Source organism: Pocillopora damicornis, chromosome 4 (assembly GCF_964200805.1).
Source record: "Pocillopora damicornis chromosome 4, jaPocDami1.2, whole genome shotgun sequence".
NCBI classification, from domain to species: domain Eukaryota; kingdom Metazoa; phylum Cnidaria; class Anthozoa; order Scleractinia; family Pocilloporidae; genus Pocillopora; species Pocillopora damicornis.
The window spans coordinates 14,808,418-14,834,057 of record NC_142673.1 but is presented as its reverse complement, the minus strand read 5'-3'; the positions used below and the strand labels follow the sequence as shown (position 1 = coordinate 14,834,057).

Genomic DNA, 25,640 nt, shown 5'->3' with positions numbered 1-25,640 from the left:
ATATGAGGAGGTCTTGACTGAATTGAACTCTACTCAAAAGGCAACAGAAAAGTAATTTCAAGCAGGAGCGAGTTGTCTGAAGGCAACCTCATTGACTGAATGCTCTTGATCAATCAGAGTTTTCAAAGTAATACTAATGTATATGATTATTATTAGAATCTGGATTATTAGATAGTGCAATTCAAGAGTTTTTTATCGGCATACACAAATATGGTAAGTGTACGTGTCAACTCAAAATTAAAACGGAGCTAAATGATTTACATAAAATTTAGATTTTGAGGCGTTTTTAATAAAACAATTTTTCCACTTCGCTTGTTAGATATGAGATGATTATCTATCATTTCATATCCAAAGCGCACTCATAGAATAATTGTTTATTGTACATTAGACTTACAATAAAAACTCTGATTTATCGATACTGATCAAAGTTTTCCTAGTTTCCATTCTCCTCGCCGTTTAATTTCCTTAGACTTTTGCAAAAATAAATTATGAAAACATTAGGAACACAAAGTGTCTCACCTGGACCTACCCAATTAAAAAAATAACTCTTGCATGCTATGCATGCCTATGTTTTAAGATATGGCAACTATTCTGGGAGGTTAATTTTCTTTCATATGAGAATAAAGCTCCGCACCGTCCGCACTTATAACCGTTTCTATCAGTAGAGCTAAGTGAAAAGGCATTTTTGATAGGATGCCAGTTTCCCTCGTCCGCAAACGGTCGACGACCAGTAATACAACATGGCCCGGGTGAAGAGAAGCATTCATACCCTAATACAGCAATCTAATTAGTGCGAGATACATACCCTAATGCGGCAATCTGATTGGTGCGAGATACATACCCTAATGCGGCAATCTGATTGGTGCGAGATACATACCCTAATGCGGTGGTCTGATTGGTGCGTGCAACATACCACTCTCCACGCAAACGTTATCTTTTTTTTTATAAAAAGAATAATTAAAAAAGCGGTCATCGTATCCTAGGAACGATCAAATTTTGTTTGAACAGCTTGCCTTCCTTGTTACCTTAGTATCGAGTTTACTTGATTGCGGGTACAACTAAAATTTATCTTTTCAAAAAGCACTAATACACCTCAAAAAAACCGTGATTACCTTGAAATTGTCATGTAAATAATAAATTAAATATTTGTCGTTAAACTGTCAATGTACTCAGCCATCACCAGATCTTCTAGCTGCAGCGTAACTACTTAAACCGAATCATAAAATCTCTCATGCAGGACAAAGTTTCCCCCTGATAGTGGAAATTACGAATAAAATATCAAGTTTCATCTGAGGAAACAGAACATAGAAGTGCTGCTTTTAATGAAGGAATTACCGTTAGCCAAATCATAGAACTTTCATAAGGGACAAAGTTGCCTCTTGATAGTGGACATTACGAGTAAAATATCAAGTGTCATCCTTATATACCCGAGGTAACAATTCTGTTTGAACACTATAAAGTTTAACTCATGAAGCTTTACTTACCAGGTACTTAACCTAATGATTCCCTCGCATCATGTGAAGACAGTATCAATTTGGTGAGGTAGAACACCTGAGAAGAGGTGAAATCGGGCTGCCTAGGATTTCACCCACTTCTCAGCAATTTTTGTTCGTCCAAATTTTGGTATCTTAGATCTGAGGGTTTTTCCTTTCCAAGAATGTATTAAATTTCCGCTGAAGCTACACGCTTTTCTCAGAAATTCAGCGGATAAAGTCCCTTTAAGGCAAGGACAGGTATAGCCTGGCCCTATTATAAGACTATGTCAGTGGTTGGCAGAAATTCTGACGCACTTCTCGTTGCTAGACGCTCCTACTGTAATGTTTTGAAATTTGATAAAGGCCGAAAAGAAAGGTTTATGTATGTTTCCTCAATGTCATATTTCTTTAAGTTGCCACGGACCTCTGTTCTTTAATTGAAAAATGTTCCCGCATGTAACATAAGAAAGATTCATATTTATTTCTATTTACATCAGTGGTAAAAATGTCGCGGACTCACGAGGTTGCGCCTGGTGAGTCCGCAGTAAATTTGACCACTGTGATGACGAATATCGTAGTCGATTAGAGTACAGACCACGCTACACCACTTTCGCCCATGTATTATTCTCTATTTTATTTTGATTAAACGCTTCCTGATTCTAACATAAGAAAGAATCATATTTATTTAAATTGACATCACAGTGGTCAAAATGCCGTGGACTCACGAGACGCAGCCGAGTGAATCCGCAGTAAATTTGACTACCGTGATGACGAATACCGTCGTCGATACCAGACCACGCTACACCGATTTCGCCTATGTATTATTCTCTATTTTATTTTGATAAAAACGCTTCCTTCAGTAATAATTTCTGCTTTATATTTAGTGGTTGTACGCTTTATTTAGCTGGATTATTCGTATTTTAAAGCACAGTTAGTTGACATTAACGAGTTTTGAGCCGAATTCATTAGAATTAGAAGCGTTTTTTATTTGACGAAATTTTAGATTTTAACACCTATAAAATCCAAGGTGTTCGTTACAGTAACCAAACGAGTGCTGCACATTTCCTGCCCTGGTATCGTAATTAGCGTCATTATTATTACAGCAGGTACCTCGGTAATTTATCTAAGAAAAGGCGAGACTTCAGGTCAATTCCATCTACAACAGAACTATTGTTCTACGCAAGAATACTTGACGTCACTAGCTGTGTTCTTCGTGAAATCTTGTGGATAAGTATTGACTAGATTCTGAAAAACTGAGCTTTGAAATTTTTACACCGCACTTTTTTGGTTCGGCCAGCTCCTCACCAGTCTAAGAATGATAAGGCAACTTCAACTACAACTTTTAAGATGAGTCATTGCGAAAGGGCAATATTTTCCGTCGAGGAAAAAGGTGTTGATTACGCAGAAATTGAGCAGGTGTACTCCAATTGGAAGGTCTAATTCGATGCTCCAAACAGCTTAGCCGCGATCATTCTCCTCTTACGACAGCTTACCTCGATAGGTTATATTTTAGTTCGTCAAAAGCGATGGAATATCGACAGACTGCGATTTAAGAGGACTTTGGTTATTCAAGCATATGGGAGAAAAAAGTAAAACTATTATTTTTTTTGGTTTTGGAGTAAATTTATCGTTAAACAAGCCGCTACAATAATCATTAAGAGGTTTTAACTTCACATATCTGTAAGCTCACAGCTTTTAAATGTTGACGTATTCCATAGGCTCTAATAAATGATTCAGCAACTGGATAACGCCATCAGCCAAACTAAATAGAGGATTGACCTTTGCCCACGTTTCTTTCCTCAGAACACGCTGCAATATTGCAACAACAAAAAAACCAAGACATGGACGGTAGGAGGACGCGGAACACGTTACCCAAAGAAAGCAAAACCTGTGATGCGCCAGAGCCCATCTCGAACACAATATTTTTAACTCTTACTGTATCTGCTGCACTATCAGCCATAGTGGGGAACATACTCATCTGTATGGCTGTGTATAAAACCAAAACCCTAAGAACACCCGCCAACTATCTTCTTGTCAGCCTCTCTGTAGCAAGCCTTTTGTTTGTTCCCGTGTTGGGGGGTTACTCCTTTTCTTTCACCATCAAAGAATGCGATCCGAGGGCTAAAACCTTGTGCACGTGGTCTTCGAAAATGGATTGGATTTTATTCTGTATTGTTATGCTTCACTTGCTGTTCATATCGTTGGATCGATTGTTAGCCATAAAACAACCCATGAGGTCTGTGGTGCAAGAAGAAATTCAAATATTGTTGTTTGGATTGCTACTTTGCCTTAGCACGCCAGAGAGTACTTTTATTCCCACCGGTCCAACCGGGTAACTCGAGTCGGCGACTCAAAAACAGCCTTCCAGCTTAGGCACTGACAGAAGGGGGCACACTCTACATTCTATTCTATGATAATTACGTGAATGCATTCTTGTCCCCACTGTGTAAAATCTCTTTTCGTATTTACTTCAAATTTTCCGGGATAGGAGTAGTTAAAATAGAATTTTGCGCACATTCTCACCCTTTGATCATAATTTAACCATCAAATTAAGCCCCCACGGTTGTTTCGTATCCAGTCGTTTCGCACCCAAATACAGTAGATTCGTACCCAAATTCGAGTCGGTTCGTACCCAAATCACTGATCGATTCATACATTAAATCGAAATACTCCACGCACAAGCGCGTGAACAGACGCCCATCTATGTCTACGACAATTAAGTAGAGTCAAGCGAGTAAGATACAAAACAAAAAAAATTTTTGTGTATAGCCTTGATATTCTTAACAAAAACAACTTAATTATTTCCTGGCGCAAGGTGAGTGTGATATTTTTAACAGGAAAGTCTATTTTTCATATTTGACTTGTTCTTAACACGAACAACTCGTGTCAAACTAATGTTTTTTTCCGTTTGTGAACGTCGAAAATATACTTTACTAGTTTGGGTGCGAAACGACCGGTAACCGAGTAGATACGCCGGCGTGGCATTGACGATGGTGGATCCATTTCTTCCATTTCTAGAACAGCTTATTTTAGTGATAGAACGCACCAGTGGAAAATATCCTTGTTATATTAAAGTTCACACGGCAACCAGGTGGACAATCAGACATAGTTTGAAGCTACACTGGTTTGCAGATTTAATGAATTAATGGGTCTATGAATTGTAACTTCTTCGGTTACATTCATTAAATCTGCAAACCAGTGTAGCTTCAAACTATGTCTGATATCCTTGTTAGTTAACTTAATTTTCTAAGATTAACTTCACAACCCTTCCTGGCCAAAATGCGACAACAAGCAAGCAAGTGAAATCTGGTTTGGAGGCTACGATTGAACGACAATTCAACAAAGCCACTCCGAACCAAAATGATTGCTTATTGGAGGAACAAACTGGAACTGCAAACTATGTCTTTCATGGTTATTTCTCCTTTTCTCAACAGATACCCTGTCTTGGTGACTACAAAACGTTCGCTCGCTACAATTACTGCCCTGTGGGTCGTGGGCATCTTAGAAGGCGTAACGCCGAACCTAATCAAAGAAATTACAGGAAAGGAAGGCCACGCACTTCTGGAGCTAGCGTATGGTTGCCCCCGAAGCAGCCTTATCCCACGGGAAGCTCGCATACAACCCATAATGCCTCATTACCTTACTCTCTTGGCAATAGTTATCTTGGTGCCCAGCGGTATCATGCTAGTTTCACATGCGTGGATTTTCATGATCTCCTTTAGACAGTACAGACGAATAAGAACACTGGAGGACGCTTTCTCGCGAAGGCATGTCACTGAATTGCGCGCCGCAAAGACCGTAGCTGTCATCGTGTTTTCAGCGTTGGCTTGTTTCGCACCTGTTCTCGCTGTGACTCTCATCACAACATTTGAGCCGCCCAGCGGTAACTCACTGAACGCTGGTGAAAGGATTGTTAAGTTCAGACTCTTTCCAAGTCTAAAAATTCTGTACTTGTTAGCAATAAGTTTGAACCCGTTAATTTACGCTTTAAAAAGTGAGCCTTTCAGGCAAGAAATCAAGAGGACAATTCGACCACGTCGTGCAATCTGTCGCCCAAACCCTCCAGGGAACAAGTTCAATGAAGAGCTTGCTGTTCGAAATTAGCTCCCAGTCTTCCAAAACAATAAGCGAATGAGGTCTAGTCAGTTAGAAACCAAATATCTCACAAAGTCAGTAAGTAACTTTTTTTAAGGGGGAAGGGGGTAAAATTTAAATTGACCTAAAGAACATACAGTGGGAAACCATTTAAAATAAAATGACGAGGAACGATTTTAGATAAGAGGCATTTTAAGAGACGAGTCTGAGAGCTTCGTATCTCCAATTATCGGTGGGTGCAAAAGCATTCCTTAGGGTAGAAAACTTATGTTTGTACCAGGTTATGGGAATCATAAAACAAGATATTTATGTATGCAATGCGTATCTGGAGTTAGTTATGACTCAACTTGTACAGAGAAGTCACCATGTTACTGAGTGTAAATCAAACAATGTCATTTCATGTAGTTTAGTCGTAGTTTCATCGATTTGTTATAATTTAATAAAGCCGCATAAACCAAATCATAAATGTGTACATGAATAGTAGCTCAATGGTAAGTAAACAAACTTACTATTTCTTTCATTGTATGGAGGGAGGTGAAGAAAACAGGAAGTGGACATAGGGAGAACATGTCTAAAACAACAAGCTAGAAATTTCAGATTCATCGATGTTTGTCACCAAGTCTTTAAACCTTGTTACCATCTGAGATGAGGGTAGATTGCTTAAAGAAAGAAAATTCATATTGCATATGTGCCAAGTAGCTCATATACTACGGGGGCTTATTTTCAGTTTCCATAGACACAAGACATACCAAGATGGCATGCCAGTGCCCCACCCTGACCATACTCGTCCCCTTGCGTGTCAAATCCCAAATTAGTGAAACGAGGTTTGGTAAAACCTAGCCTTGAGTAGAAAGAAGCAAGGTGAGAAAAGTGTCTTGCTTCAAGTCCTACACAATGATCCTTGCCGCACTTAATTGTCAAAATAGGGCCTTTTGAATCCAGCTGTGCACGAACCATTGTATTACTTGGATATTGTACAAAAAGCAAAATAATCAAGAACAAAACCAAAACCACAAAAAAGGGAGAAGTGGCCATTATTTTGCTTTCCCATACTAAAAGTCCCCTGGAATGACTGGGCATCAAACACAAGCTTGTGAATCAAACCACCAAGTAAATCTTTCATATCACTGAGAATAAGCCTCAGGAAAGAACATTTCCCTCGATATCCTGCTTCCTTCACACTCCAAAGTAAACCGATACTTTTTGAAGGTAAAAAGCTTTTCCAATTTGTATTTTATTTTGCTTTGCTTGGCATGTCTACCACCAAATGGATATGACGTGACTCTTTTACTGTCCATGGCAATGCTCAATATGCCCATATGCCAGTTTGAAAAGAGAATATAGGTAAGACTGATCGGAATGATTTAATGTCTTTCCTAAGTTATAAAATAGTAAAATACGATACAATACAATTCAACAACATTTCTTGACCTCTGATCAATATTATGAAACATCACGTGTCTGAAATAATCCACTCATGAAAAAAAAAAGGCTCTAATATCTCCAGTCCTGCTTACTTTGATCAAGGTTGTTTTGCCTTCATGTTTGACACAGGTCTTGGAAGGATTTCAGTTAAAATGTTGAAGTTCTGTTTATAAAAAAGCAAAAGTGTAGGTAAATCTTTTATCAATAGATACTAAGTTTGAAAGACCTGAGTGGGGTAGTTTTAAGGTCGATTAGTACGTGCACACCTTGATCATAAAAGTGATCTATGAATTGAAATATATGTAATAATGTTCATGATGATGCTGCGACAGCCTAAATGGAGGGTATCAGTGCCCAGAGGCGAGCTTCTGACAATCACAGTTGCCAAAACTTTCTCTCCTATCGTTCCTTAAATAATCATTCTGCATGACAAGCTGAAACGCACTGATCAGACTGTGCAATTACAGACCACGTAGCTTTAAGTTACGAAAATTTTTCATAATTAATTACATACCACAAGAGCAAGATAGAACATTCCCAGATATGATGCAATGCCAAGTGCTAGAAACAAATCAAAGACGGCTGGTTTCACCCTGAAAAAAAAAAACAAAAAAAAAAAAAAACATACAAATTCCACAAGCTGCATTTATAAAAATACATGTGACATGTAAATCCAATTGACTTGGTCAAAATGCAGCAATTCCTTAAACAAAATTAAATGAGAAACACCATTTTTAAATAATAAAATTCAGAAAGTTCTACTCTAGTGGAACAAAACTTCTGAAGTAATTGTTTCAACCTTATTTGGAGTGCAATGTAGTTGTCATGTTTTAAACCTACAAGAAAACCACCAATCAACTTTTTCAATAAATATTTCCTCAAGAAGTTTTTTTCCCATAAAAGATCTTTCATAGATATGCATTGGGTAAATCAACACTAAACAAGGACTATCTTTCAATTCCCATTTCTTACCTGTATGCAAACATCATTGCATCAGGCCGGTCATAAAAGACAAACTCGGGGTCCCTAAAAACATGCACATAAAACAATATAAATAAAACTGGTTTAGAAAGTCTTAAATGTTTGAGAGATTTCTAAAATGTTACATGTACAGCAAACAAAGAAGTGCAGTGAAGAGAACTGTGACCTCAATCACACATGCATACTGTTGACAAGGTAAAAATGGTGAAGTTCTGCACAAAAAAGTTTGGTGTTTCAATCTCAGTATGCAATGTGCAAAAATTTCACATCAAATTTTCATTGACTTTTATAAAGCATCTCACCTTTTATCAGCTTTTGCTGAGAATCTCTTAACATCTTTGACAAATTTTGAGAAAGTCTGTGAATGTAAGTAAACACTTTTCCATTACATGTATACAAATTATATTCAAGGGTTTTATTACAAAATTACACTAATTTACCCGCTCTAATCTAATACCACATTTCATAAAAAAGAAACTACATCTGGGACCCAAATTGATCATTTTCCATCTCCTCACCAAAGAGCTTATTGATGACTTTATTTCCCAAGTTCTTTTAGCAAAATAGACAATAGCAAGAGTCAAGATCATTTTTACCTGCTCTAATCCAGTAAGAAATGGATGGTCTTTATGAAAAAGCTGAGCTGCCCGTGCTTGGGATCCAAGATAATCCATCCACGTTTTCACAAAATGTGAATCTACAGCCTGGTGAAATTAAGACATGAAATTCATATATTTTGGTTTGAAGAAAAACAAACATACATCAATAATTTTAAAAATCCTATCAGCTTCAGAGCCTTAGGTTAATGCAAGTACATGTACAATGTAGCTCCAAATCAGGAGAAAAACATCACTGATCAAGGAATCATTCATCAAAATAATAAGCTGGTCAACAAGGTTCTGAAACAAGTGATAAAAGTGGTGAGCTTGTAACTACATGTAAATTGTATTTTGTTTTGTACCAAAACAATGAGGATATTTTATTAGGTTTTTCAAACTGGAACTTTACTGACTTTAAACTTATTGCCAACTCACCAATGAAGCACTGAACACTCTCATATTCTCTGGATAACCCTGCCAAAAAGAATACAAAATGCAACTGTTGAAACTAACCACTCACAGTATATAGCATTATCCTTCCTAAGGCTATACATGAACATTCAACTTCATTGCCTTAAGAATACAAGTACTCTTGCAAAATGCAGGTAAAAGGTTGGGTCCCCATAATTGTTGACCACAATCCTCTTAAAAAAGATAAATACAAAAAGCATATTTAAACTGGGAAGAAGCAGCAGCCAAGAAACACAAATATGATCACTCAAAACAAATAATAGTCACCACTTGCCAAGTTATTGAAAATAAGAGAGCAATGAAACAAAACATTAAATGTTCTTATGCTGTAGTTTTGGTACCAGATCTCTGAACCGCAAGGACTCTGAAATGGCCTATTGCCACTTAAGTATAAATATGTAAAAGGAAAGAGGCTAACAAAACCTGAAAAAATGCTTAGGGGCAGTCTTTAATCAACTCCTAGCCAACCCAAGAAAAATGAATACAATATAACTCCCAGTCCCTCCATGCAACAGAAATTAATATCAACCATGGCAGCTAAATGTACATGTAAAAGTACATGTATGCAAGTGAACCTGGTTCTGTACACAATCCCAACCTTTTTGTGATCACAATTTGCCGATTTAGAGCTCACCTTTGTTGTTAAATTAAAAACATGTCTGGCCAGAACTTCAGCAATATACTCTACATTGCGCTCTAATTTCCCATCATTCTCAGAAGATCTGAAAATAAAAAAGGGGGAAAAGGTCACATGTATGTCAACATTCACATCGCCAATAAAAACCAAAGATGACCACAAAATCAAAAGTTTTAAACAAAAAGTGCTGTCATTATCATACATTATAACATGTGGTTCTTTTTTGAAAAAAAATATGCATACTGCAAATCAGCATCATCTTACATGTTAAAACTAAATAAATATAAGTATTTATATTTTTGTGATGTACTATTAAAAGTAAAATGTACATGTAATAAGTGAGTATTGTCCTCTATCAGAAGCTCAAAACCTTGAAGCAATCATGTATGTCCAAGAACTGGGGTTTATTAGAGCACGAGACCAGTCAAAGAGAATTTACTTCCTAAAAAATAGTTGCTTATCTTCAATGATTAATGAATGTCTAATAAGAGAAACTTTACTGCAGCACTATTTAGGAATACATTATGAAATTGCAGTTTTCAGACTGCAAACTCTACCATAGTTTAGAGAACTGACCCAACTTATAATTACAAAAGGATTTTAACCACAAAGTTATTATTTGAAACACTTTGCACACTTTGTGAGTTCAATTTACGTCTAAGTTTATATTTGTTCTTCAACACTTGAAAACATTGTATATTATTATAGTATTTTACTATGCTAGCGGGTCAGAGCAGAGCTTAACCCCTAACTTGCAGCCATATTAACATTTCCTCCTAAGTGGAGATGCAATCAACATTCAACGGGCAAACCATTCATTTCATACAAGGACATAAACAACTCACTTCTTTTGTATGTAAATAAAGAGTTTCCTCCCAAAAAGTTCTAATTCTACCTAGTTTTTCAGAAGCTGGAGACAACATGTGATGTTGACAGCTTAAGTAATATAAGCAACTAGTGTCAAATATAAAATACATGTACATGTACGTGTTTTGGTTTATGTGGGCTAATTTTTGGCAGCTAAAACAAAACAAAAAAGGCCAATAAAAAAATACAAACAAAAGACAAGAAAATGATGAAGTAATCTCACCTAACATCAAAGATTGATGACCTTCCTAAAACTTGTGGGTCCTCCAAATGAGATAATGTACCAGCTGGAAGACGCTGTGTGTGCAGAGAAAATCTTTCATGTTCCCATGACAATGTCTCCTCTGCCAAGTTAATTTTCTTGTGGACCATAGTAAAGTTGAGTTCCTTGAATATTTCTTTTGCGACCTAAAAGAGTGATGGAACATAATTCAAATTAATTGATAACTTGATTTAACAATAAATGAGAAAATAAGAGAATCAAGAATTGCTAACATCAGTTAGCATCTACACCTACAGGACAGTACAATTGCTTAGAGGTAGTAATGCAACCGCCCCATCACTATTTTGGTTGCTATGGAATGTGAAAAAAAATCAAGTGACAAATTTTAAAGCAAATGCTACCAACTGGCACCTCTGCACTAAGTGGTTATGTAGCAACATGATGAAGTGTTGTGTTTTTTGTCTACAGCTTGACTGAGATAAACATTTGCACAAAACATCATCAGGGTTTTCAGTGGAATTTTGTACAGCCGTTGCTTTGGTAGTTACAGACGTAACCCTAATATACACGCCCTTTGGGCGTGTAACTTGGGCCCATAGGGCCCAAGCTGCTAGGGGGGTCCGGGGGCATGCTCCCCCGGGAAATTTTTTATTTAAGATGCTCAGAAATGCTTTTTCCTTCATTTTGGGGGCATATTTTCTCACTTTCTCCAAACAAGTTTAAGTACATTTTGTAATCTGTTCAGTGGCTTTGAACTACGGAAAGTTGAAATTATCTCTTATCAAACTGAAAACTACACTGCAATATTCAATGAAATATTAACCTGCAATAACAATGCTTTGCTTTCTGAGTTAATGGCATTCATTTTATACAAAAATAATTATTAGGTAACCAGTCCTCTCCAAATGGGGGCACCCACTTACAAAAACTAATTCTCAAGGCCACACTGACCCAGTAACTGCTATACATCTAAATGAGAAAGAGTATAAGATAGCGCAAATATTTGTTAATGAATGAATCGGCCATGTTTTTGCACGTGGAAAGACGACATCTGCGAGAGGCCTGGGTTCAAATTTACAAATTCAATATGGCGGCCATATTCAACGTTGCAGAGACGTGAAGCGATTGTTCGGTTATTCTATGGTCTGCAAAAAGGCTATTCACTTTGACAACTAAAACCGAAGAAAGGTACATTGCGAAAGCAACTAACAGTCAATAGTTTACCCAGCAATTTACTCAAAAAGCCGTTCTTTTATTTGCATTTGATAGACGAATTGATCTACTGGTTGAAGCACTTTGACAGCCGTAACACTTACCTGTGACACCCGTGACAGGTGTTACGGGTTACGGGTTCAACTGAGAACCCTGATCATTAGGTATTGTGGTTACGATTATTTTTACCTTTTTAATTGCAATCTTTTTACAACATTAGCTGTTAAATACATTGGAGCCCTGAGTAGTTATATTCATCGCAATAAGTTGGAAATTGACTTACCATTTTAAATTCCTGTTGGATTGAAGAATAAGATACTTAAATTAATGAACAGTGTCTTAACTCACAAAAAGTAGAGCCTACATGTAGATATACAATTATAGAGCTGATGATGACTTTCTGCAGTGGAGTTCATTCAATCTGAAACTTTGGACATATTCTGGGTGTTGTCTTAGTCCAATTCATCATGGTTGTTGACTCTGAGTAACTTTTACCTTACAAGTCCAATCATTTGAACTGGTTTTCAGATGGTTTGATAAGATAGAAATTTGCTATGGTCTGCATGGCTATTATAGTCATCCTTGTTTTCCTGACCACTACTGCAAACACTTTAAGTTTGTATTTGACTCACCCTGAGGGCTCATCAAAATGCGGTATGACTCAAAAGTGCTCAGCGATACTACACACCAACAAGTGTAATAAGATATATTGAACTCACCTCTACTAAAGAAAATGCAGGAGTTCCTTCTTTAGGAGGTTTGGAAACATGTAAAAACATATGATCTGTCTTCCCAATGCTATCCAGACATAACACATAGTCCACATCACTGAGTACACTTGTTTCTGTTGGGACATGCAAATCAACAACTCATGAAACAATGGTCCAAAAGAAGTTCAGTAGTGTCAGAAATTGATGATTTGATCCTTGGAACCTAAAAGTGATAAGTGTTTAATTTCCCCTCACAACATCACCCTTGATTCGCACATTTAAGTCACCAGAAGAAAGGAAATGACCACTAACTAAAGAAACTCTTGATTGTTAAAAAAAATTTTCCTAATTAGCTCCTTAGGATATATGGTGAACAATATGGAGAATACCAATACTAATGGTTGGGCGAGAAGGGTAAATTCTTGATACATTTAGTGCATACAGTTCAATTCTGATTTTTTGAACACTCAATTTTCTTTTCACCACCCCTGACTCTTGTGTACACATATCTACAAGTATCTACCTGGGTTATCCAGATTGTCTTCAAGCCATCTTTTTGTCCCTTGATAATTGAATTTTCCTCCACCAGACAGAAAGAACACCAAATTATATCTTTATAATGTTAAGAAAATTTACATTATCAGGTAAACCAGTAGGTTAGAAGACTTGTTTCTACATCAAACTATCAAACAGTAAGTGTGCTACTTCAAAAGAGTATTCAGTAATTAAAAGGATACCTTGCTTGCATTCTAGGATCTGCATACAATCTGAAAAAATCACAGAGAATGCATCAAAGTTTACCCAACAAATGGAAATTATATTGATTGCTGTTGTTTGAAATGTTCTAGCATCCTGTTGTCTGAATTTAAAATTTTTGCTGCAGGCTTTACTTTCTCTTCTACTTGAGGCATGTAAAAATCAGCCTAAAAGGGTTTTTGTTTTACATACATGTACAACTGTAGCCATTATGAGGTTTTATTACATATTTGAGGCACAGACTGTACATGTCTGCAGATGTACAATAAGTTAAATTTCATCAGCATTTGGTAGCAAGTGTGAAAGTCAATTCCTCAAATTCAGTCTTCAAAGCTGTATCATGATGCTGTGTGTTTTGCAATGAAAGGATGTGCCATGTTGCATCCTGTTATTTTGATATTTTTTAAACGAAGTAAAGTATGAATCAAATTTCTTACTAACCTTGAAAACAATCTTGCCAATTCCAAAAGAGCCACAACTCCACTACCATTATCATCTGATCCAAAAGAAATACTCTAAAAAGAAAAGAGATTATATAAACACGAGATAAAATATTGCATACATTTTAAAATATTGCATACAATTGTTCATGCACTAACTATCATTGCACTTCAGATTTCATCAATTATTGGTTGAAAAACACCTATTATTATAATATTAATCGTTTCCTTTCTACCAGCATACAAAGTATCACCTTGATACAAAAACTCAGGACTCATAAATCCTTACTAGGGTCATTCCTCTGGACAGCTACATGTAAACTATAAAGTTTAAGAGCAAGTCTTAACATTCACTGCGAGTTAACAATTGCCTTACCGGTGCTATGCCAAAGGCATCATAGTGAGCTACAACAGCAATAGTGGGTAGTTGTTCATCAATTCCCATTCCTGACAACTTCCCCTAAAATCAACAACAGAAAAAAAACTCACAAAACTACGCATGAATCTCCTGCTGCTAGAGGCTAGAGCAGCAGACTAAAATAAGCAAGTTAATGGTTTGAAAGTCAGGTTAAAAGTTCATGTAACTCTCGTCTAATCAAATCAAAATAAAATCACCTTTAAATAGAAATCAAATCATAGTGTGTTCTAACAAAATAAATGCACTTCATTCATAAAAATGTTCAAAATGTTGCAAAGTTCTCTTCCACTCAAGGCAATTCATCTGCACAAGAGTGGCTTTTAACAAAGCTTTTGTTCTCCTTTCCCCTCTCGGCTCAGATAAGGCATGGTATATAACCAAACTGAGTGCGATTCATGGAGAAAGGATTTTCAAATCAAAAAAATATTGATAATTTTTTCAATCCAGAGTCCATTCAAAATTTGTTTTTCAAAAACATTTTCTCCAAATTTGAGTTGCAAAAATCTGTTTGTAGCTGCGAGTGCAGCTTATAAACTGGTGTATACAGTAATTATGTATTAAATGGTAAATCAAAAATTATTCTGAATGATACCTGTAAACTTGTAATAGCAGCATCTTTAATCTGTTTGGCTTCTCCAACATTCACGACCATTTGGTATCCACTAGCTGATGCAACTCCAAGTAAAGCTAAAATCACATAGTCAAGAAATATCAACTAACTAAACTCAAGTACTACCAAGATCATTGCTCTATAAACTTGATCATACAGTAGCTACATGTATAAAAATGTAATACAACTCAGTTATGGGTACATTAGGAATTCACCTTAATGTTTCACCAGTAATAAAAGGGTCTACAAGTATTAGTAAAGACTGATAAGGCCTGGGTGTCCCCAGAACCAATGAGCTGGACTTTGAGCTAAAGCCCTTGTTGTGTCCTCGAACAAGACACTTAAACTTTCACAGTACCTCTCTCTATCCAGGAGTACAAAATGCTTGCAGCAAAAAGTCTGAGAAACTGAGAAAGATGTTGTTTGTCTTGCCAAAGAGTCTCTATGGAGAACTAAACCCCTTGAATATTGACAGAATGCTACATACTTCTTATTCCAGGCTCCTGAAAACTATTGTAGCTTGGAAGGACTAACCTTCTGACTCATAGGCTACAAGTGGTTTTGTCTTTTTACCAACAACTCTTATTGCGCATCTTTTGCCTTTCCTTACCTGATCTAAAAATACAGAATTTGTTACATACCTTCAAATGCTGAACCAGCCTGGTCACTGGTCACAGCTGTTTTGATATCATCATAAATTTTTGATAACTCTTTGTCTTCATAAGTAAAATATACAGCCACTGGAACTTCAACAGTCATTAGATCTCTCTCCAGTTGCTGCCACTCCTAAGAAAAAAGGGGAATGTTCAAAATACATGCAGGTTACTCTGTTCAACATTTTGAGGGCATCAGCAACTCTACATGTCCGAGATACATGTACATGCACTCTTAAAAAAATTTGACCTGCATAAAATTTCCAGGGTATACATATACATACAGTGTATATAAATTGTTTAAATAGCTCTTAGTTCTCTATATACTATGAAGGTAACTATTACTATGAAGACAACTTTCTTAGATAACTTCATTAAGAAACTGAAATGATTTTAAACACTTCACTGCTCAAAAAGGAATTCAGAGTCAACTCCTTTTCCTTGAACAAGTATATTTGCATGTCTGAAATAACCACAAAAATGAAATTTTGTAGTCTCCTTTCACCTAAACTTGTAAAGTAATAAACTGCCAATTACTGGCTATTGTTCATCTATCTCCTCTTGCCTCATATTCTTGGAGAAAAAAAAACCTTGAAACATCGCATAGAATTGATTTAAATTTCAAACAAAGAACAAATCATCAGGTACATGTTGAATACTTCTTTAACAAAATGGACAGAAACAATAACCTCAGTGAAAAGCCATCCAATTAAGAGTATTACAAAGTATCAATACTATGCTCAGCATAGCACTGCGAGAATGAAAATGGAATTCAGAAGGAGGAGTCAAGTTAGTTTGCCAAGATGTTCTTCCTGACTCCATCTTAGAGGGTAGTTAAGTAGCAGATTTTAACAGCTAAGCAGGCCATCAATTAAACTCTTTTATAAGAATTTCTACCTCCAATTGTTCAAGGGAAGCCACAGATGTATTTTTTGGGAGCAGAATCAGTACTGCCCCTGCCCCAAGGGTTTGTACAGCATCCTTAAATTTATCAATGGTGAGATCTGATAGCCTTGTTACCACACAGCGTCTTGTCAACATATCAGAGGTCAGGGGTCGTGCTTCCATGTTTACCAGTGAGCTGCGAGATCCTATGATGTAAAAAAGTTCATGAGTTTTGTCTACCCTTTACTCATTTGATATAATTTTTCTCCTTTTTCATGAACAGAGAGTACACTGTGTGACCTGTAATTAATTACCTACAAGTAGAAATAGTCTCATAAGTAATGTTTCTTTTGTTCCAGCCTTCTATGAAGATTAATATTTCAGGAACAAATGAACACTGATATGGTGCTTCACAAAGGCACATCCTCATTCCACAGAGATAATCCCATCCCTACCATCTGAATACACAAAAGATTGCTCACAAGCACTATCCTTCTGCCCTTTATGGTGCTAGAATTCGATTTATTTTTCTGCTGAAAATCTCTCCAACCCATCACAAAGAAATATCCTCGTTTAGTATCAACACAACGAAAGATATGTAAGTGAAGTTGGTGGTCTTTTCTACTGAAATCTATTTTAAAAGATTGACAATTATTTAATAAGAAACTAAAGTGAATCATATGACCTTGGTGATGATTTGCTCGGGTCGTATGGACCATAAAATTGTCGTCCAAATACTGAAAATGGAGAGAACTCTATGTACTCACCGTAAAAAAATATATAATACTGTATATAATACAATTTTTGCACTAAATTTATTTGAGATTTTCATCGAGAAAGCGTGAAACAGGGAGTGTGCATCATGTACATGCATACGGTAAATGGGACCGTTGAAGAATACTCTGTGAATAAATCCATGAATGTTCTTCTATTGTATTACTTTAGGATGGAAGATTCAGCATTATTTTTGTATTAATGGTTTATTCATCGGTGAAGACTTACCGCTTTGAGTTTGGTGAAGGTCAAATTGTTGCATTCTGAATACTGGAAACTCGTGCGCGGCCATGACAGGTGAAGCGGGGCCACTCAGTAGAACTATTGGTACCACAAACAGAACTGATATGGAAACAGGAAAGTTCCTGAATAGCTCCAGAAAATCCGGTACGTTCTCCCACATTTTTATCACGAAATATTAGCGAAAACAAACTACTGAAGTATATTGCTGCCCGAAGTATTTGACAAACCCGCTCACGAAATCTCGGACGCTTCTTAAGCGAACACGTGGTGTTACGTGTAAGCGGTTATCTAACCAGACCCAGACTCCTGAAGTTAACGGTTACCTGTTAAATTGTCAAGAGATTGGGAGCTAAACAAATAACAACCCTCTTGTGTGCTCTTTCCCAGTGTTAAATACTTAGGAAATAGCATGAACACGAAGCGTAGGGTAAAACTCCAGACGTAGCAAATCTTACAAAACTTCATGCCATGGTAACATCGCAGTGGCTAGTTATGGCCTCCATGTAATCATGAGAGGCAGCTTGTGGTGATCTTAGGGGAGGGCCCAGGGGCTCCACCACTCCCCCCATCAGGGTTTTTTTTTTCGCTATTTGACTGACACCAAAATTCTGGCAGCATCAGGATCTCTTGTGACTACACAAAATGAACTACTTAGAGTGTATAATTTTGAGAGTTTTTCTTAGCTTGTCTAGCTGTAGTTAACAAATAAAACATTTGTGTTTTCTGCATCAAACTTCAGGTCCCTCCTTATTGAAATGAATTCCTAGATCTACATGTACCCCTGAGAAAGAAGGCAGGCCCTGTGATCAAGGTGAAGTCCACCTTCACTGTGAGTTTGTCAGAACCACTGGGTTTAAATATCATTGAAAAGCTACAGAAAAAGTAAGAAATTCATTCCCCCAAAACTGACACAACTCAGCTGGCCAAACTTTTTCAGTATCTTAAAGCAAGCTGTTTTGACTAATCAGACCATATTCCGTCTTGAAACATTGTAAAGGAAGTTTTCTGAAATACTGGAAATTTTCCAGGGTTTAATATAATTACATGAAAATTTACAAAATGGGGGAATGTTCCATGAAAATGCACCCTAGGTTCCTAATAATCATTCCTAATAACTGCCAACATTCTCTACTAATATAAGATGGTTGACCATAGAAATTATATATTGCAAGTTGAAAATCAGCTCGGAGCACAGTACTAAATAATGGCAAAATGGAAAGGTCAACTGAACACACTATGCCTTATCTATCCACAGTGACTATATAACAGCCTGAGGACAATTTCAACCAACATGTATGCACCAGGCAAAATATAACATAGATATTAAACCTTATGTGTGGATGTTTGAACAATTTCAAAATCACTAACAAACAAAGAGGAACAAAGCTTAAGAAGCAAGATTTATATTCATTCACTACAGAAGGAGAATCCTATGAGCAAGAGTAGACAAATAAAAATAAATAGACAAAGGAAAATGTACAACAAACTGAATCATGACAAATAAGTTATTTTGCATTTTGTTTTACAAAGCACAACATATGCAAACAAGTTTCAAACAGCCAGGCTGTAGTATCAACTATCACTAACTTTTTATCATTGCATCATTTCTCACTGTTATGAGCACAAACTATTCCAGATGGTAAATGATTATCATAACTAATTCTAAATGCACCAGATGATTCTTATTATGGTTTTGTTCTCTTCAGTCTGCTGTTTAATTCTGCAACCTGTGCTTCCACTCTGTCAGGTAACTCAGGGTCTGAAAAGTATTCTAAGAAAAGGAAAAAATAGTACAGTGTAATTATTTGACACCATCTGAAAATGTTGATAAAGAGTTGTTTTTTATGGCATCACCAGGAAAAAGAGCAAAAAATTTTGAAATGTATAATTTCTTGTTCTTCTCTCTAGTGAAGCCATTTAAGTACAGCAATTCCTTGCTTGCTTGGGTAATTGTGGGGCAATCCACTCAGGTTGTATAACTCTCATACATTGAAAGCACAGACAAAATAAAACCATTCCATAAGGCTTCTATTTTTTTTGCACATATATACAGTAACTGAGCAAATAGTGCCCTCTCTCTGCGAGACATTCTCACAGTAAATATTGTGCATCAACTCAATGGAAACAAAGGCCTGCTAATGGATCTATTCCAAAATAATTTTCAACATGTGAGTAGCATTCATGGATACAACACCAGATAATTATGCTTCCAAACAAACTTTGTACAAACCTAAAGTATGTATTAACTCTAGAAAACAAAAAATTGCCAATACAACAACTAATCTCTGGGACAAAATCCCAGTAGTACATGTACATGTACATGCTATGTGTTGAGGAACTTACTTGAAGCAAATTCTCTGACATTCTCAGGTCTTTTTTGCAAGATACTCCTACAAATCAAAATCAGTAAAAATCAGTGGAGCATAATGACTTATCAGAAATTAGTATAGGTAATAGCATGATTTCAAGTGCAATTTGGTGTTAATAAGCATGGATAAATTTTTCAAAGGCAACAAAATTGCATGAGCCGGTTGGGCAAGTGTAATTTGTATTATTTGAAAAATTTACAAGTGCTTTCTGCACCAAATTGCAAGGGAAATCATGTTAGTACTTGTTGAAAATTTACATAAAAAAACATTGCAGAAAGTCAAGACAAACAAAATTTTGAAAGCGTTCCCATGCTTTTTGTAATTTTGCTCTAGCGTTACAACTTTACATTTGTGTTACAACTTTGCTCTTGTATTACATGAAAATGCACTTGTTTTCAGCCAATCAGAAGTGCATAATTTTTTCATGTACATTGTTATATACTAAACAATTATTGGTCAGATCAATTAATGAGAAAGCACTGAGCTAGACTTTTTAACAGAAATAAACCCTTACATCCCAGATCTCGTACTTCCTGCAACACAATTCTTTTGGTGCTAGTTTAGAGAATTTGGTATTGGATCAACTACTAATCCCCTAATTGATGGTTTTCTTTATTCTCATCTCTTGTCTGCTTGATATTGTATTGATATTGTGAGGAGAAACTCTGTCTTGGTCATATAACATGTGATACAAAGTTGCATTTCAGTGAATGTTCATATAAAACAAGATAGCTGAATGTTGGGAAAAAAATCAGACAGTCTACATTTCAGGCTACAGAAAAAACAAATTTATAATTTTGAGCAGTTTGAAAGATTTAAAACCAAAAACACTAAAGATTTTAGTGAACACATAAGCTCATGTTGTGTATGCGTGAGTGTCAAGCAGTAGTTCTTCCAAGTGGAATGAGGACGCTTCTTTATTATGAATATCTCCAATTAATTTAATGGATACTCACCCTAAAAATCCAGTAAGAAGACAAGATACCTCTGGATGTTCTCGCAAATATCTTTCATTTTCAAATCTTGTTTTTATCTGGTCATGAACAAAAAATAATGATATGATTTTAAAATTATAGTTACACCTGACCTTCTCCGTTTATTTTCCTCTCATCTCAAACGAAAAGTTACCTTAAACTCGTTAAGTTTTTGTTGTTGTTCTGGCGTCAATGCTCCAACGTCATTTTGTTCCATTCCATTTATTCCAAACATCTTTTTCTCCTCCATTTTTCGAGTGTTGCCTTTTCAATCTTGTGTTTGCTTTTCACTTCGCACCAGTTCTCCCGTTATCAAACGACGTTTTTACATCGATCCTTGACATTTATCACAAGTGTTCCTGTTTACCCATAAAAATGTCGCTGGAAGGGAAACTAATCCATATCTGAAGATTTGTGTCAGTTGTTTGGATAATTCCTTCACGTACAAATACATGCACTCTGAATTAGTTGCTTAGGAACCGCGTCAAACATGATTATTCCTTTCTTGGGGGTGGGGTTAGGATCATGTTTGCTTTATTGTCTAGGAAAAAACACCTCCATGTTTCTTCATGCTTTTCTCTACAAATTGTTTCCTACTAAGAGAAGTAAGCAAGGGTTGCAACGAGCATTGTGTTTCCCCTAATAATGAATCTGGAGTTTCGATAGGAATTCCTGCAGGGTCTCACACGGGATACGGGCTAAGTCCCGGCGCGATCTCGAGATGGCCCCGAGCGGGATCTATTCTTAGCGCGACTAGGACGGAAAAATGTCCCTACGGTATTTACGTACAAGCTTTTCAAAGCGATAAAGTGTTAAATTTTTCATATTAAAGCATTACACCGCAAGATAAGTTTTTGCGAATGAGTATCTTTTGTTGGCAATAAAAAAAAAATCTACAAAATAAAGTTTTTTAAATTTTGGGGGTGCGTCGGTTTTGCTTCTCTTTGTGATAGCTCTCCGGAACTGTACCAGAAAAACTTTTATGGTAAACAGATGGTTAAATTTAGTCCATTTTTACGCCTAATGGATGATTTTTTGCCCTTTCACGGCTAAACTTTAACTGTACTGAGATCCTCAACTGACCAATATAAACTTCCCATAACCTAATTCGCTCACTAAACAGAATATCAAAATATCTGCGTTACGAAGTTTAGCAGATATTTGTTTACTGCACGTTCTGAATGGCATTTTATGTTAATCAGTGAGTGTTTCGGTATGTTTCTTATGAGTTAAAATATTTGAATAGCGCTATAACAGGTAAAAGTTTTCACCGATAGTCAGAGTGCTGCCAGAATAGTGTCCATAGGTAGATCTAAAGCTCACCCTCAGTCAGTTGCATTATCTGCATTTCAGTTTTGTTTTGCACGGGATATATCCCTTAAGTCGCAGTGGATCCCCAGATCGCTGAATGAGAAAGCTGGTCAGCTCAGTAGGTTTGTCGATAAAGATGACTGGTCTCTGAATCCATCTGTTTTTCAGTTAGTGGATGCCAAGTGGGGTCCCCCACAATCGACCGTTTCGCAGCCTATGACAATGCTCAGCTCCCGAGATTTAACTCGAAGTTCGCTTCCCCTCGTTCCAGTGAGGTAAACCCCTTGGTGCAAGACAGGAGCGGTGAGAGCAACTGGATTTTTCCCCCAGTCAGCCTCGTGGTCGATTCCGTCCATCATCTGACGTCACGTGCTAGTCGCGGAACCTTGATCATTCCAGAATGGCCCTCGTCGTATTTTTGGCCTTTTCTACACCAGGGATGCAGTTTAAGCCGTTCGTGGTAGAAGTTTTTGCCCTCCCGGCGATAAGCAACCTTCTACTAGAAGGGCCAGGATAGAAGCAAATTTATAAATCACGTGCTTCAGTCTTTCACTGCTGCCCAAAATTCATGTTAGGGACCGGTCATTATTTATCGCCTGGGGGGGGGTCGGAGTATTTAGGGGGGGATCACATGGTTTTTTGAAGACCTTTAGGGGGGATCAGCCGTAATTGACAAGCATAATGGGGGGGATCAGACCAAAAAAAAAGGAATTTTAGGTCGCGCCGGGACCCCGGGTGATTGCATTTGTAAATACTTTGGTAGGATTTGCCGCTGGGACTCTAAAGCCCAACCATATATTCAAGACCACGTTCAGTTGTATTTTGTATTATATAAACTCTATTCTAGCCCAGACACAAAACCCAAACCCTTTTACAGACCCTCCATTTTGTAAAAAAGAATCACTATCGTAGTCTAACATACACGTTTTTATTCAGGCACGATCTAAATTAGAAAGGTAATCAAGATTTTGAGAATGGAATACTTACAATTGCTCAAAATTGTTTCATAACGTTTCAGTTTGTTTTATAGAGAATCGTAATCTAAAATCATAAACTTTCATTATTTTAATACGCGGCCGAATGAAAACAACAAATAAAAAAGTGTTTATTTTGGTGAGGCTGTATCTTGTTCCGCTTCCGTGTCAGAATCTTCGGCAGCCCTCTCCACTGGCTCTTGCACAGTCTCCTCGTCAGATTCATCTGAATCCTCGCCCGAACTTGACCCTTTTTCAGCACCATTACTGCTATTCTCTTCGTTCATTCTGGCCACTACCACTTTCAAATTGCGTGCCAGCTCTGTTTCAAACACGCCTCTTTCCAAAAGCCATAGCAGAGGATCCAGGTGGAGACGCTTGACAAATCTCGCAGTGAATCCTACATTAATATTTGAGACACATTTGTAAGTACTCTTTTCGAGTGAATCAAAAACCTCTTTAGCTACCTCTTTTGAGGTAAGTTTTTCTAGGAGAATTGCTGCTCGCTGATGCAACCTATTCTCCTTGATTTTTTTCACTTTTCTCTTGTTTTCTTTTTTTCTTCGGGATTGGCCGTTGTTCCCCATGGGAGATGGGAACTTTCTCTTCAAGCTCATGAGGGTGGTCGTGAGCGCATTGGAGGCTTTCTGCAGCTCTTGGTGTATGGCCTTCACTCGCTCTTGAGCTTCCTGGAAATATTTGAGCTCATCACTTGCAAACGACCTTAAGGTATGCTCTTCTGTATAAAGGTTCTTTCGTCTGTTGTCGATAAATGAGAGCAAATCGGATGCTGAATTAAAGGCCTCATTGACAGTGGTCAAGGAGGATTCACACTTCGCGACATCACCACTGCCCTTAAGTAAGCGAGTCCCCTGATGAATTATTATTTTTCAATTCTGTTTACCTCGACAACTATCGGGGTGCATCAGAACGAAACAAAGAGCAAGCGCCCGGTGCAGCATACTTCCGAAAGATCGAATCGTTTATGGAAGACCACTATATTCGTGGAGAACTTTTTATGGAATTCTGTCGTGATGCCTGTAAAGAGTCAAGAGAAGAAAGTTCCAATCTCTGTTCCTGGTGTTCTAACAATAGATGGGTCGGTCCAGAAACGGAAAGAATTCCGCAACCTGGACCAGATTCAAACAATCCTGGACATTTCATGGATATCTATCAGACGGAATCGACGGGTAGGACACCAGATGATTACCTTCCAAGAAAATGTATTAAAGATCTGTACGAGGAACATTCTGACAGTATCAGAAACGATCAGGATACCATGAAGAGCTTCTGCTCAAAATATAATGTGGAAGAGAAGCACGTCATTGCATATGTTAATCATTTGAAGGATATTGAGATCCGAAAGGACATCAGAACAAGAGCAGCTCAGGAGCGAAGAAGGCAAGAGGCCGAACGAACGTACAAGGACTTTCAATGGGATAACCTCATCGAGGGTGGCAAAGTTGAAAAGTTGCGGGTAAGAGAACTAGACCTGTATCTCAACAAGCATGGTTTGACGACTGTGGGTCGGAAACTTGACAAAGTGAAGGCCATTCGATGTCACTATTACCGACAGAATAAAGAGACTGTGATAACAGAAGAACTGTCGAGTGATGAAGATGACGTGGAATCCGAGGATGAAGAATCCGAAAGTGGAGAGGCAGAGAGCGACGATGACTATGTTTTCGTGGATTTGGATGAACAGCCTGAGATTGGCACTTCCTCGACAATTCAGTTCGTATCTGACGAGCAAATATTTACCGTTGTGGTTCAAGGTCCATGAGACGTAAGTACCACTATTAAAATATCACTTGCATATTCAAAAAGTTATTTGGCGGTGGCTGGGAGAAAAGGGGGGGGATCATGAAACTTTCCACTACCGATAAGGGGGGATCTCTAAAAAACTAGATACTCTACGGGGGGATCAGGTAAATGCTCCGATGTGACAACAAAAATACTCCGACCCCCCCCCCCCCCCCAGGCGATAAATAATGACCGGTCCCTTAGCTTTACGCTTAGATTTTCGGTGAGTTTTCTTTTCTATATCCGCGTAGCGTGTGAGCGAGCCTTAATTGGCTTGCATAGTTTATTATTTGAATTTTTTGATGCGTGTGTTTGTGCTCATTTGGTCCGTGTTTTTGGCCTGAGTTGGCCCATATTTTTGGTTTGGACAGTGTTTTTGGCCTAATCTGGTCCATGTTTAGGCCTGATTTGGCCGTATGCGTGGCTTGATTTGGCACGTGATTTTGGCCTTAATTGGCTCATATGTTTGGCCTGATTTGGTCCGTGTTTTTGGCATGATCTGGCCTATGTGTTTGGCCTGATTTTGCCCGTAGTTGTTACCTGGTTTAGCCCATGATTTTGGCCTGATTTGGCCTGTGTTTTTGGCCTGATCTGGCCCATGTGTTTGGCCATATTTGACCTGTAGTTGTGACCTGATTTGGCACATGTGTCGTGATCTGATTTCGCCCGTGTTTTTGGCCTGATTTGGCCGAAGATCAATCTGGCATGGTGTCGGCGACTTTGCTAGCTTACCTG

General features: G+C 37.5%; 3 protein-coding genes across 3 annotated transcripts; 1 reads left to right on the top strand and 2 right to left on the bottom strand.

The window, feature by feature from the left end:
• Positions 1–12: 12 nt before the first annotated feature.
• On the top strand, positions 13–7,159 carry LOC113675665 (adenosine receptor A2b). The gene is made up of 3 exons (XM_089202913.1): positions 13–1,432; positions 3,279–3,711; positions 4,910–7,159. Exons 2-3 carry the CDS (start codon positions 3,317–3,319, stop codon positions 5,577–5,579), a joined length of 1,065 nt encoding a protein of 354 aa, XP_089059039.1. The 5' UTR covers positions 13–1,432; positions 3,279–3,316; the 3' UTR covers positions 5,580–7,159.
• LOC113675670 (BOS complex subunit ncln) lies at positions 6,771–18,146 on the bottom strand. Its single transcript, XM_027192267.2, has 18 exons — positions 17,460–18,146; positions 16,470–16,663; positions 15,561–15,705; positions 14,902–14,996; positions 14,268–14,351; positions 13,893–13,966; positions 13,433–13,462; positions 13,219–13,307; positions 12,705–12,829; positions 12,269–12,280; positions 10,774–10,958; positions 9,681–9,768; positions 9,011–9,049; positions 8,573–8,680; positions 8,279–8,334; positions 7,968–8,021; positions 7,510–7,588; positions 6,771–7,158 (listed from the first exon to the last, which is right to left on the bottom strand). Exons 1-18 carry the CDS (start codon positions 17,632–17,634, stop codon positions 7,093–7,095), a joined length of 1,698 nt encoding a protein of 565 aa, XP_027048068.2. The 5' UTR covers positions 17,635–18,146; the 3' UTR covers positions 6,771–7,092.
• A 329-nt stretch (positions 18,147–18,475) lies between these two features.
• LOC113675671 (RIIa domain-containing protein 1) lies at positions 18,476–21,290 on the bottom strand. The gene is made up of 4 exons (XM_027192268.2): positions 20,972–21,290; positions 20,800–20,876; positions 19,818–19,864; positions 18,476–19,245 (listed from the first exon to the last, which is right to left on the bottom strand). The coding sequence occupies exons 1-4, from the start codon at positions 21,065–21,067 to the stop codon at positions 19,160–19,162; spliced, it is 306 nt and encodes a 101-aa protein (XP_027048069.2). The 5' UTR covers positions 21,068–21,290; the 3' UTR covers positions 18,476–19,159.
• Between the last annotated feature and the right edge of the window lie 4,350 nt (positions 21,291–25,640).